At 45.2% G+C, this 13,687-nt stretch overlaps 1 protein-coding gene across 2 annotated transcripts in view; it reads left to right on the plus strand.

Moving 5' to 3' along the window:
- LOC8042674 (probable inactive tRNA-specific adenosine deaminase-like protein 3) overlaps positions 1-13,687 on the plus strand; it is a 33,011-nt gene that overhangs the window by 3,818 nt on the left and 15,506 nt on the right. The window contains exons 3-5 of one of the 2 annotated variants that reach the window (XM_029966728.4): positions 1,389-1,443; positions 1,511-1,578; positions 2,488-2,692. In XM_029966728.4, the coding sequence (XP_029822588.2) occupies positions 1,389-1,443; positions 1,511-1,578; positions 2,488-2,692 (328 nt within the window). The remainder of the gene's footprint in view (positions 1-1,388; positions 1,444-1,510; positions 1,579-2,487; positions 2,693-13,687) is intronic. The other variant, XM_029966729.4, reaches the window with a different exon arrangement.

Here is a 13,687-nt window from a genome sequence, read left to right on the forward strand (position 1 = left end):
ATCGATAGTCGACTATCATGAAACTCAATAGCATATGCTATCAATAGTCGACCATCGTAAAAATGTTTCTAGTCGAATATCGAGAAACTATCGATGACTCACACGACCTGGAAACCATTGTCTCATTGAACCGCATCACAGTTTACGCCCAACAAAGTCGCATCCCTCGACGCACAAAGGCGAAATATTTATTTTAAAAAAATCTGTATTCTACCGCGTTTAATATTTGTGCCTAGAACATCAACTGACATTCCCAGAAAACACGATAATGGTTTCATCGTCAAGACCAATCTACTAAGATGAGAAATTGCAGTTTCCCCCGTTTCTCCCGTAGAGTCCCATTCATTAGCTGGCGTCAAGCGATGGCTGCCGGTGGTGCCACTCAACCCCAGCAAGACAAGCCTCTATCTGCGATCAAATCTACTACAACAAGATCAGTTTATGGGACTACAACACCCCTCCGCCCTCCCCGGCACCCAAATCATGAACACTCCACCCACATCAACCCCCCTCAAAAAAATACCTGGCTACACCGCTGACTTGAGCAAACAGTGCGCAGCATTACACGCACACACACAAAAAAAGGATATGGGTAAACCAAAAGAAGAAAAAAATCGCCAAGTTTGCATTCCTCCACACGGCGCTTGCAGAAACGGCGGCTGCGTGATTTACTCACAGCTCTGCCCACGTCCCTAATTAAAAACACAAACACAAAAGGAAATATAATTCGCAGTGCGCACACCCCGAAACCTTGAACTCGGTTGAAAGAAACGGGGTCATGCAAGTAGTCCGTTGCTGCGCTCTAACACAAGATGACCGCAATTGTGAAAAAAACTATGAAAGGTTGCTCAGAGGTAGATAGCACGGGATAGATAGCAAAAATCTATCGGGAAAGGCAATTTTCAGGCTTCCACCAAAGTGCAAACTTGATCCTCCTATTTCCTTATTGAAATACATGGAAAGAAGATCTTGTTGAAGATATGTTAAGAAAAAAATTACCTTCCGCAATGCCTTGTCAGAAAATCGATTAGTGCTTCTGTTTCTTTCAGAACTGCTCATGTATGGCAGGTTGAAAAAAAAGGACAGTTTGAAGGAATCCAAGCTCCCGTAGAAAATCGCTAGCCCCAAAACCGGTAAATGTGCGACCACATTACAAATTGTTTTTTTATCCTCCTTTTAATAAAACCATCCCAAGTCTATCCGTCTGGTGGTTGCTGATCAGTCGGATCAAAAAGTTGCCATTGGAAATACATGGGGCCTGGGGAGCTGCAATATTCTTTTAAGGGTGAACGGAGTATAATCAGTACTCTAAGATTGATGTCGTTAGCCTTATTCGGGCTTGGGCCGCCAGCAAACTGACTTTAACTTTTTATTTTTTTCTTCCCCAGTTGCTGTGTACATTGCGAAAATTGAAGATCGAAGGCAGACTTCCAAACTGGTCAAGTATGTAACTGTTGCGTTTTGATCATACTATTGTTCACAACTTAATTCCTGAAAGTAATTTTCATAGATCTCTTTCAGATGCCTTGCCTCTGGGAGACCAGCAGCATCTGAAGAGGGTGCGCTGCACAGGCGAGGGTCAGGAGCCTTGATTTACATGAATCATACTCTATGATTGATTGAGCCAGTTGAAATTGCTAAGCCATAGCCTCCTCTGGCTAAGGCCACTCATATTTTTACCAGGAATCTATCTGACCACTTGGTCCCATGTCAGCTCCCAGTTGACTCCCGGTTGGGAATGACTATGACCAGTGTGGCCTTCAGCTGGTCATTCCAGTTGAACCCCAGTAGACCCTTTTTGAACTTGGAACTTCGATAACTATTATTACCACCTGTACATGCTAATGTCTGCCTTTTGACGGCTGATGGAGGAAGAATTTGAGACCAGGCACTGATGCATAGTCTGAGCGTTTAAGGTTCGATGTCAGCGTGAAGAGACTTGTAAGCTCGGCTTCGGCGTGTCCCTTACAGCTCATGACAATCAAATGTGGCAAATATTATCGAGGGATTTACTCAAGTATGCGCCTCGTACAGAGTGGTAATTTCTTGACACCATTGAAACTGAAACGAATAGTAGAGAAAGAAAAAACTGTACAGCGAAGAGCACCATAGCTTTCATACATCTGCCGTTGACGAATAGATACGAGATTTTGACGGACATTTTTACCTGGGGCAGGGGGCAGTATTCCTACTTCTTTTTTTCTTGTTTTTGGAATGCCAGATTATCATGACAGATGTGAAGGACTGGAATTATGTTGGGACAGTTTGAGCAGCTGGGATCCACCATAAAGGGTACATGAGGCAGGCCGATAAACGAGCGAATTATTAAAAAAATATTTATTTTCATTGTCCAATCAGGTTTCATTTCTGGCAACACTGTAGACCATTCCCGTGTAATTAGTGCACCTAACATTTACTCTCCGTCACTTGCCACGGGTATCGTAATTTGGTGTACATACAGTCGATGGTATTTAAAACTCCTTGCAGGCATGGACATAATCTTGCACGCTGTAAAAGGTGATGACCTGACCAGAACCCAGACGTTAAAGGGTGTCCTGGGAGAGGCATTTGATGCCCAGGGCCTGTCTGCGGAAGTGAGAGTTGTGCAGGTGCCCAGGCACCCGCCCCTGACCAGAGCCCAGTTTGAGCAGTCCAACTGCCTCTGGCCTACACAGTTCCACGAAGACAAACAGTAGGGATGCTGCTTCCTCCTTGTCTGCTATGTTTTGTGTCTCATTTACAGTCTTAACTGGAGCATGCTTCTTCGTGTCAATGAAAGTAATGGTGATTTTGCTCGTGACGTATGTACTTTTAAAGGGTGAGATTAATATGGGAGGGAACAAGGCACCAACTTGCATACGTGCATAGAAAGATGTCTGAATATACCAAGAATGTGCAGAATTCCAGCTAAAGCAGCATTCAGTGAATGGCACTCCACCACGAAATGTAGAGCTGCCGCTACTGTCGAATGTTTCTTGTAAGTTGTTGCATTGCCCCCTATACTAAAAGTAGTGCCATTGATGGATCCTCGGACACACTCCGACCTTCTAGAAAAATCCTCCTCCTTTTCTTTCAAGTTCCCCTTTCCACTACCACTGATTGGCTGAGCGTCCGGCCTATTTTGGTTTGCCATTTCCGTCCGCCATTTGTGCCCTACCGTGTAACGGCCTCGCATCCTCCAGCGGCGTACATATATATAAATACTACGTTGCTGGCCTCCTGTGGAAGCTTTTTTTTATCAGTAGAGCGTATGTCGAGCGTTTTGCTTTTAAAAACGTCGTCGAGCTGCTGCTATGACATGGCGTCACTACATCACTTGCACGTGTTTACAAAACACTCATTACGTTTTTGTTTCATCTCGTTGTCACTTCGGTGTGTAAAGGCAGAAACAAAAAGGCACAACAAGTGATGATATTTGCTGTTGGCTGTTTTGGAAATGATCCGAGCAGACGCACAGCCGAAGCCTCGACCAAACTCGCGTGCCTGCTCCAGACGGAAGCAATGGAAAGATATTCCCAGTAGCGAAGACGTCGTGGATACCGGCAACTCGTGTATCCTAACGAAAACACAAAAGCCGCGATTTAAAATCGCGCAGAAAACACCGACCTAGCAAGGGTCTGCGAGCAGTTACCTGTTGCGGCGCTCGGCGTAAGGGCAGCCTAGGAGGCGCTAGCGTTGAAATGAAAGAGGGAGAGACTCATGGAGAGGAGGGGCGAGTGAGAAATTCTCGAGGGAAAGAAGGCTTTCTACTTGTGAAGTGGTCCATGTCCAACGTCTGCACTTCCCTTCATGAAAAACCCATAATTGGTTCGAGGCTCGAAGCAATGTCATTCTTTTAAAAAGAAACAATTTCCAAAGTTATTGTGTAGTACTTCTATGATTGTGCCCCATTACTAATGTCTTTATCACTTAACAAAGTTCAGAAAATCAGCAGATGCATGTTGAATGCGATGAGCTAGAGCAGAGGTGCGCAAACTTTTCAGGCCCATGACTCCTAGAATACCCCAATGCCGTCCGGCGACCTCTCCCCTCCAATTATACTTAACAGTGACTTGGCTTCTTGAGGCCCCCGCGACCCCCACAAATAGTCTCACAACCCCGCTAGGGGTCATGACCCTCCACTTTGCAAATCTCTGAGCTAAAATGTTAGCCAGTTCACAATTTCCGAAATGGCTTTTGACTTTTGATTCAAATATATAGTGAATCTGCCTCGAAGTGCCACCTTATGCTGTTGAGGAGCATACCTCGACAAACTCACTCACAAACTCATTCACTCACGCTCACTCACACTCACTGCCTAATTTTGAGTCAATTTGAGTGACTCTGTGATATGACTGAGTTCGTGATATGATATCGAATGACTCCGTGATATGAGTTTGAGCTCGTGAGATGATATCGAACGACTCCGTGATATGAGTTTGAGATCGTGAGACGATTTCGAATGACTCCGTGATATCACTTTGAGCTCCTGAAATGATATCGAATGACTCCGTGATATGAGTTTTGAGTTCGTGAGATGACATAGAATTACTTCGTGATATGACTGAGTCCGCCAGATGATTTCAGTTTCTCCGTGATCTGAGTTCGTGAGGTGATATCGAATGACTCCGTGATATTACTTGAGCCCGTGAGATGATATTGAGTGACTACGCGTTGAGATTGTGCGTTCAACTGCTCTTTTGAAGTAAAACAGAATGTGCTATATTTGGATCTGGAAACTGCAAAGCAAAGTGCTTAGGGCTTTTTTTTTTTTTTCTTGTTGGAACGAATGTGGCTGACCTTGGGGTGGGAACGTTTCTAAGATAGGTGCAGTCTGGGGGAAGAAGTTGCTGCAGCTGAAATGCCGGCCGGTGGGGCAACCAGAGTCAGACCATTCTTGATTTGTAAGAGGGGGAGGAGAAAGGGGAAGTTAGGGTCCCTCGATCATTCCCAGGTCGCGGGCACGGCAGCAAAGGCTGACGTCGCACTGAAGACCTTACGGCGACTCATAGGAAAGGCGTATGAGGGACGCGTTTTGTGCTGCCGCACCATACGTGGAAGGGCTGCGCCTGCGTGCGCCTGCCGTGCACTGTGCAATTGACCTTTTCGGCATCACGTGGGAATTTTGTGCTGTCCACCATACATGCCTTCTCGCTCGCTTCCTCTCTAAGATAGGCTTTAGTGCATGCAATGCATGAAAATATTCCTCCTGGACATGATTATTTTTGTGTGTTTGCCCCCGCTATACGGGCGGTCTGCTCTAACAATATCACCAAGCAGACTCCCTCTTCTTTTTTTCTAAGAGCATTCATAGTCTTTTTTAGCACGCGCCAGATTCGCGCCGCCATTACTGACCTTCTGCTGTACGGCCGAAGTGCCCAGACGCTGAAATAAGCAATTACAAGCCCATAAGGGGCCTGCTTCAGAATCAAGAACGCTGTAGTCACAGCGCTCTTGTCTTTTCAGTAACGTGGCCTGGGACGGCAGTAATGAAGTGAATTGGACGGAACAGATGAAAACAGAAAGCGAAGGTCAGTTATAGCCGCGTCCGTGCACAGATGCCTGAAAAGGTCTATACTTCGTTTCGCCTTATGTGCAAACAAAGCCAAAGCTTAAAACACAAGCGTGCCGCCAGTATTCAATGCCCGCATGCACTGCACAATTTCGTGTGCGAGTCAAAAACGTACAAGTTGGCGTGTGCACGGCTCGCGCTTCTAGCTTTGACTTTGTTCGCACCTAAAGTGAAAATAGGTGTAGACTGCCCTATCAAGCAAGAAATACTACAGGCGTAAGAATGCAATCCTTAGTCAACATAAAACTTTGCACAACGAAGCACGGTCTTGTTTCCATCTTGCGAACTTCCCACATATTCAAAAATGGTACTATAGATCGACGTGAATAGCGAAACCAGGAATCCCTGCATCCTGCGCATGTCCCATTTTGACAGCCAGGTTCTATACATGACCCGGCTCAAAACCAACTACTTCAAATGATTAGGTTCTAAAAGAACAGGGCACGTGAAAGTCCCGCCCACTTCCACGAGAATCTGCTTCCCGATTTCCTGAAGGAATTCCAGGAAAACTAAATGAGTCGCTGTCACAATATTCCAGCGTATTTTTCGTGATATTTTTATTTTTCTCGCGTTGTATTGTTGTTTGGACCCCGCTTATCCACTGGGATGCCCAGAAGGTTGCAGAGGGGGTATTGCTGTAACCTCCGTGCGTTCGGATTAGTGTGCTTTTTTTTAAGTTGGTTTTCGTTTTTGGAGTGGATGCTTGTTTTGTTTCTTCTTTTCTTCGAGCACGCACGCGAGGTGATGTTTGGGTTTGGGCTATGTCTGACCTCGGTTTAGTATTACAGCGACCCTCGGAGTCAGACTTACCGAATTTAGGTGACTCATTCACTCTTGACGGCCATGGCGCGTGTATTGTGAAGGTTTGTGGGCGAAGTCATTGTTGACTCTGGCCGTTTTGGTCGGTTCAGCTTTCGAGTTGCGAGAAAGTCACGGTCAAGGGTCTTTGCGTACCAGTTAATTCCGACAGACGAGGTTAGACTGGAGGGTATTTTGGCAAAGAGCGGTTATAAAAGAGTTCTTCGAACAAAGGGATGCCAGATATATGCTTGAGTAATATTACTTGTGCTATCTCTGATATTTTGAAGCAGGAGGATAATGGTCGAGACTCATCAGTCTCAACACACAAATCACAAATGAAATCATCTTGTTGTGCATGTGTCTTATTATCACGAAATGTTTTACTCAAATCTAGATAAATACGCCCAAAGAATTTATGTATTTCGAAAATCTGCATTGAACCTTATGTTTGTTTTTCCTGGATGTTGATTACTTAGTTAATTACACAACTTCTGTAGCACTTAAAGAGCTATTCTTATCTAAAAGAAAAACGAACCATATAACTGGGATGTGTTAGTCTTAGAAACATTATCTTCTCTGCATAAAAACGTGAATATTAACAAGTAATGTTAGGCGTGTTTATTGAAGCGTTCATACAGCAAACATCCGCCCACCGGAACGTTTGTGCACAGAAAAGCCCGTGCGTTATTAAACCCCATCGACATGCCCTGCACCGAAACGTAACGACACCAAAATGTCCTAAACTCATACAACTCTCCTGTACAAGCCTGGATTATTTCACTCCTAATAATTTGGGACGGAAATTTGCCGGTACGAATCTTTAAATTATAATCAGTTATGAACGAAGCCTTGGTGTTCGAATTGTTGTATGTGTTCGCGATAGCAACCCCAGTCCAGAGCGGTAGGTTCGTGTCTGGTGACAAGTGTTTGTATTAATTAAAATGACGCCGTCTTTTATTGAACTTACTTACAACGAACGGATCTTTAGTATTTACTTGTGGTGGGCACCAGAAACTCTTTAGCCTCCGACAAAAAATATTGTGGAAGATATCACTACCGTAATATCCCGAGTCATCGCCCACCCCCCTACCGCCTGAAATTCGTTAAAAAAGTGGGGTGGGCCATGTCTCGGTGGGTGAGCACAAACACTTGAAAAAAAGCGGAAAAAACCGCCTATTTTTCTCTGCGTATCTAGCGCTGATGCACAAGAGATACATCAAACTCAAAACTCGATTTAGTTTCATTGTTTTATAGAAAAAATGCTCACGAAAGAATATTTTACTATAGCGAAGTCCGTTGCTTGCATACGCGCTAGAAACACCGCCCATCTGCATATAGCGCGAACGTTTGTTCCGTGAAAGAATGTCACCATTATGTTCTCCTAGTTAGTAAAAAAAAAAGAAAAGTCTACAAGAAAATAGAAAAACCGACCAGGCGCAACGAGCGAGCGAGCGAGCGGACCAAAGAAGCGACCAAGAGCAATGATGGGAAAGCCGGCGGTCGCGTTGGCAAATACTTCGGCGTCGGGCAAGCAAGCTCTTGCGCAACTTGTTTGGTGCGTACATACGTGCGTCCGTGCACGGCGGGCTATCAATGCACGGTTGGGACGCTCTGCAAACGTCTGTGTAGGACGTTCCAGCAAAGCTTTATTTACGCTTTGGCTTTGCCTAAAATATTGCACAACCGCGGTCGCGACAGGCGGGAAGAAGGAGCGGGTTCGCGCTGACCTTACTTCGGCGGAGACAGACTTTGACCTAACACTCCGCGGTTACGTTAACAAACTCTTGTTTTGTTATCTCCATCGTTTTCTTTTCGCACGGATACACGACCACTTTGGGGTCTCTCACGGAGGAAATGCGTAAACAAAAGGAAGTGTCTTTCCCTCCTTCATTTTACTTTGTCAGGGACGTCCTCCAACTGTAAGGTCCGCGACCGCGTCATTCGGGTAGGACGAGTGTTCGCGGATCGCAGAGTCCGCGCTGGGGTATTTGAAGGGGTGGGCGATGACTCGGTGGTGTTTTTTCGGAAATCAATATTGGCCCAAAAAATGGGGTGGGCGATGGCTCGGGGATGGGCGATGACTCGGGATATTACGGTATATCAATATACAACGCATGCCGGTATCTTCGATTCGTGTGCCACATGATGCCCACTAACGCAATGTTTTTTCCTTCTGTATTTAGGAGTGCCCGCACACTTTTTTTTCTTTTTTGGCGCAATCTTGTCTTATGAGTTCTGACAGCTCCACGTATTTCAAGGGCGTTTACTACAGACGCCGCCACAATAACAAAGGCTTCAAGGCTGTTTTATTTTGATCGCATCATTATGAACAAACCTGATGGCTTATGCTCGCTTTCTTTACGTATGCTAACAGCCAAATATATAAAAGTAGTATTGACATAACCATGGCTTTGTTCAAGGCGGTTGCATATTAGCCTTACCTCTAAAGATGCCACCAGATTATTGACCACAGCCTTTCGGTTTAACGTACCCATTTTAAATTAGTATCCCAATCGAGTTTCCCTTTCCTGGCAACTGTACGGGTGTTCGTGCGGATCACTACGGCTGTGGACGCCATCATATCATTTCAGCGGCTAATTTGGCTGTATCTTGTGCTTTCGGAAAACACGATGAGCCGTTGGTGCTGTGCGCTATGGTTAACAGATGAAACGGAAAAGTGTAACCCTCGGGTAAGCACGCATCTCAGCGACTGGGCACGAAAGCTCAGCAAGAGCTCGCTCAATGGTGTCCACATATCTCTTTGATAGGCTAGCTGCTGCATAAAACATTAATTATGTACCAACAAGCCCGTCTCTTCATTTTATTGCTCTTTGAACTATATACGGATCGGAATTAAGGTACCATTTTGCTTTAGAGATTCGCCTGCATATTAAGTTTCGCTTATGCAATGCATGAAAAGTGTGACGGATCCGCTCTATCTCATGAAATTTAACACAAAACAACTAATCGCTTAATCATCGTTGCCATTCGTGATCCCCACTTCGCTGACTAAAGCAGCAACGGTAATTTTTAGTTTTGAACGCTCCACAAACAGAAAACCTGCGGCAGAACTTCCATACGCGCATAAACACGATAGCAGAAAAATGACAACCCTGACGGACTGTGCACGTGCGCAGTGCGCACACATACGCATTCCTGCGCGCATCTCGTTAAGACTTTCGAGAAAAAAAAAACAGCGAAAGAAGATATAATTATGATCTTCAGGTATCTGTCGAATTCTCGCCCCTGCCCGTTTCGATCTGGATGAGCATCGTGAAGGCACGTGTTCTTGTATCACTAGCGCGTGAGGCACATTAGGGAGTGTTAGTGAGTCGTTTCGAGGCGAACGGTTCACCCCAACACGACTCGCCGACGCCACTGCGCATGCGCCTGTGAGTCGTTCGGGAGCTGGCAAACGGTTTGCTCGAATCGTTAAGACTCATGGCGCTGGAACCGTTCGCGCAAATGGAAATAATTCAGCACGACTCAGAGCTTTCCAAAATGGCGGACTGGTCAAGGCGAGCTCGAAGCGGCCTAAAAGAAAATCTTCGATCCACCGTGGAAGCAGACATTTGGCTGCTGCGGGAAGTGGTTCCCGTGAATCCTTATCAGGACAGCGCGAGGTGGACGGTGATCACTGATGCCAGGATGCTTAACCAGTATAAACATGGAGGACGCAGCCAACAAGGGCTAACGAGGCGCAAGAATGCGGGTAACAGTGAGACGCGCCGATGGATCAGCGAAAGTGGGTGCCCGCAATCCTCTTCAGTGGGCTCAGTGAATCCGGCTCCTTCCTGTTTGAATAGCGTGAACTCGATTTGATGATTACAAGTGCCCCCTCGCCGTTGAATTGTGATATTCAAAGTGGTGGCGGCTGCATCGGGTTTGGTGATTGACGCAGTTTCTCCGCAAAGTGGTTTTAGCATTCCCGACAGGATGTGCCTTTTTGTGCGGTGCAGAGGTAAAATAAACGCTGTACGGAATTGCTTTACACTATGCGGTACATACACTTTATGGATCTTTTATACCTAACAGTTGTAGAAATGTCAATGTTGGGCGAGGTGCCGGCAATTTGCGATGTGTGTGAAGCTGCAGTGAAGTGTTTGCAGACCCTCACTCGACAGCTTCCAGCTTTATCGCAGCGCGACCAGAGGTTTTGATGCAGGAGGATGAATTAGGCACGAGACCCTAACTATACAGCTTTAAGCTTAGAATGCTTTGTGCGGTTTGCCTCTCTGGAGGCGCGGATAGCTTTCAGCATTTTGCGTGGCTCTTTTTAAAATTTTTCTACCTCCTTCCTGACTGCCAAGACCACATATAGGCTAACGCTACAATCCTTTCTCCGGCGTGCCGTTAAGGATATGGGCCGTCTCTTTTTTAATCGATGCTGTTTTATTTGCCACCGTTACACCGTGGTCACCGCCGAAAAGGGCGGTTGTCCTGGCCAGGGTTAAGTTGGGTATTGGAGGCAGTTTTGCTCTAGGCGGTATCGGCATTTTATTGCCCAAGAAGGGTAAGCAAACCAGCGCTAGGAGACGAGCATGTCTCGATTGCCGCTGCCTTGGTTTGTTTTGTGGTTTAAATGACGTCAGCAGTTAACAGCGACACGGAGTCGGCCACTGATTCTGTAGAAAGCTTGAAAATGACACAAAAAAAAAAAAGAGTATTCCTTTGCACTATAGAACAGTCTCAACCATTGATCTTTCGTGGACCCCTTCTGGGTCGGCGGAGATGATGGAGCACCCCGGTCATAGTGGGGGCAAGGGAGAGGTTTAGTTGAATTATGATAATGATATAATAAATAGATACATCTAAGGGTTGCGTGAAGTAGGCGTATCTCATTGACATACAAAAAAAAAATCTGAACCGAAAATCGTAACATTTCTTGTTAATCTGAGAAATACTTTTTACTGCGGGCTTGACTTATGAAAAAGGGAGGGAGGGCTTTGCGGACCCCCGAAACGTCTTTTCAAACCCCCTCGGGTCCACGGAACACCATTTGAGAACCACTGCACTAGGGGATGGCGCTATGTGTCAAACAAGCAGTTATCATCATTGCTGATTTGGTCGTGTCATTTCGTATCGTTCGTCCTCGTTCTACGACTCACTAAAAACCGTCGTCTGGTGCTTACGACTGTCGAAACCGTTTAACCGAACCGTTCGTGGTTTCGCAACCGTTCGCGCCAGAAACGACTCGCTTAAACTCTCTATAAAAGACCCCAGGTCAAAGGTCGTACCGCACTGGCTAAATTGCTCATATACAGCGAGAGACTCGTCCCTTCTTTGAAATGGCTGTAAACTCCACGCTGTCTAGACATCCACACAACCCAATTTTTTTTCTTCAATCTGTAGGATGAAGTATATCACAAATTATATTCACGAAATATAATTACTATACTCAAGTTACTGTAGTTTGGCTACTTTTTCAAGAAGATTTGTAAATTTAAGCAAAACTAAAAAGAAAATTTGTCTTTATTGTATAAACAGCCTGCATGATCTTAGTCTTCCAGGTATGGTGATATTGTTAAACGCTGTAGATGGACAATTTAGCCAGTGCAGTACGACGGCTGACCAAAGGTGTGTAACGTGCATCACGTCGTAGCGATGCACGCGCTGGCACACTCAGCCACCGTCCTCTTCCTAAATTTAAGTTAGGTAGTGGGTAAGTAGAACATCTAAAAAGTGAAACGAAAAAAAAAAAAGAAAAGCTTAAAAAAAAGAGAAAGAAAAGATTGAATTGCAAGAAAATGTCAGCCTCCGTACTGCGGGCGGGCATAGCTGATTTCACTTGGGGAAAGGAGAGAGAAATACGGCATAACGAAAACGGGAGTTGAGACTTTACAGTGACACATTTATATACACAGGCGTACATACACACAAACGAAAAAATTAAGAAAACAGGAGGAAAGAAATGCCGGTGCACATGGGAAAAAGACAAGCTAATGTTCTCCGTCTTTTTTTGTTTTTTTTTTGTTTTGCTTGCTGATGGTTATTGTTGGTTTTACGGCTTTTAGCATTTTTCGGCATCCATCTGGACACTGGACCACGGAGTAGTTTCTCTTGAAAGGCTTGTATACCTATGTATACGGCGGCATCGTCCGCCCACTAAGAAAAGAAGACGAGGACAGGCGGCGTTTTTACCCCCTCCTTTAATTCCCGCTTTCATTCTCAACAACGTTAATTGCGTTACATATCTGTTTTTTTTCTCTCTCTCTCTTTTTTTTCGTTTCTTTGTTGTTGCTTTCCGGGAGGGTATTGTGCGGCCCCCAGAGTAGGAGCGATTTCGTAGCCTGATCATTTTCCAAAGCTGCAGAAAGCGTGTTATTAGACAAGGTGACAATCCGTAAGCTTCTCCCTTGCCTGGTGTTTATTTTTTATTTTTATTTCTTGACACAACTAAGCAAACCAATATCACGCCAGTGGAAAGCTTCCAGTTTTCCACGAACGGAAGATCCTCACGAGAAAAAGTGCGAGATACGACGTACTGACGGCTACTTTCGTGGGGAAAACAGTGCGCGCCAAGGTTTCAGCGGTGGTGAATATAATGACGACTTGGGAGTCGAAAGGACTGCCCTTCCACCCCAGTACAAAGTAGCCGAGTATGACACACGTCCAGGTCAACCGCTCTGTCTCTCAGTCATCAATACCAACCAATTCGAAAGCAGGTGCGCCGTTCCTTGTAGTTCATCTTGATATAGTACTTGTAAGTAACCAAAATTCGAGTTACTTGACCTTTAGAGGAACTTGTCCAATAACGTGGACTTAATTACTACTGAAAATATTCACACTACCTCATTCTTTTGTCATTACAAACTATTATTAATTTCAGTGTTGCAGAATCCCCTCTTATTATATCAGTAATATTCCAACCTAACGCAAAAATAAACAAAAATGAGATTAACTAAGATTAACAACCTCTAAAAATAACAAGCAGAACCAGACGAATACTTCCTTAGTGCGGTGGTCTCCCGAACACGTTTCCTCTCAAGCCCTTCACAAAACAGGAAAAAAGATCAAAACACGGGCGTTGGCTCTTAATCGCAAGAATCAAAGAAAGTAAACAAAATAAAGAAGCAAAACGAGCGGCGTCTCTGCTGTCTTCCCTAAGCGTTCTCCGCAGCTGGAGATCCCCCCTCTCCCTTCCACCCCACCGGACGCTAATTCGCCTGAGCGGAGAGGGGTGTGACTGCCTCTTCCCGCGCGGTGAAGGACAGGCCAGCCCAGCAAGTTCAGAGAGATGTCACGTGATCTCGTGAGTGAACTGACTCCGGTGATATGAATGATATTTTTTGAGTTTGACTCCTGTGATATCTTTTTGAGTTTGACTCCTGTGAT

Source organism: Ixodes scapularis, unplaced genomic scaffold, assembly GCF_016920785.2.
Source record: "Ixodes scapularis isolate PalLabHiFi unplaced genomic scaffold, ASM1692078v2 PGA_scaffold10__122_contigs__length_95168666, whole genome shotgun sequence".
NCBI lineage: Eukaryota > Metazoa > Arthropoda > Arachnida > Ixodida > Ixodidae > Ixodes > Ixodes scapularis.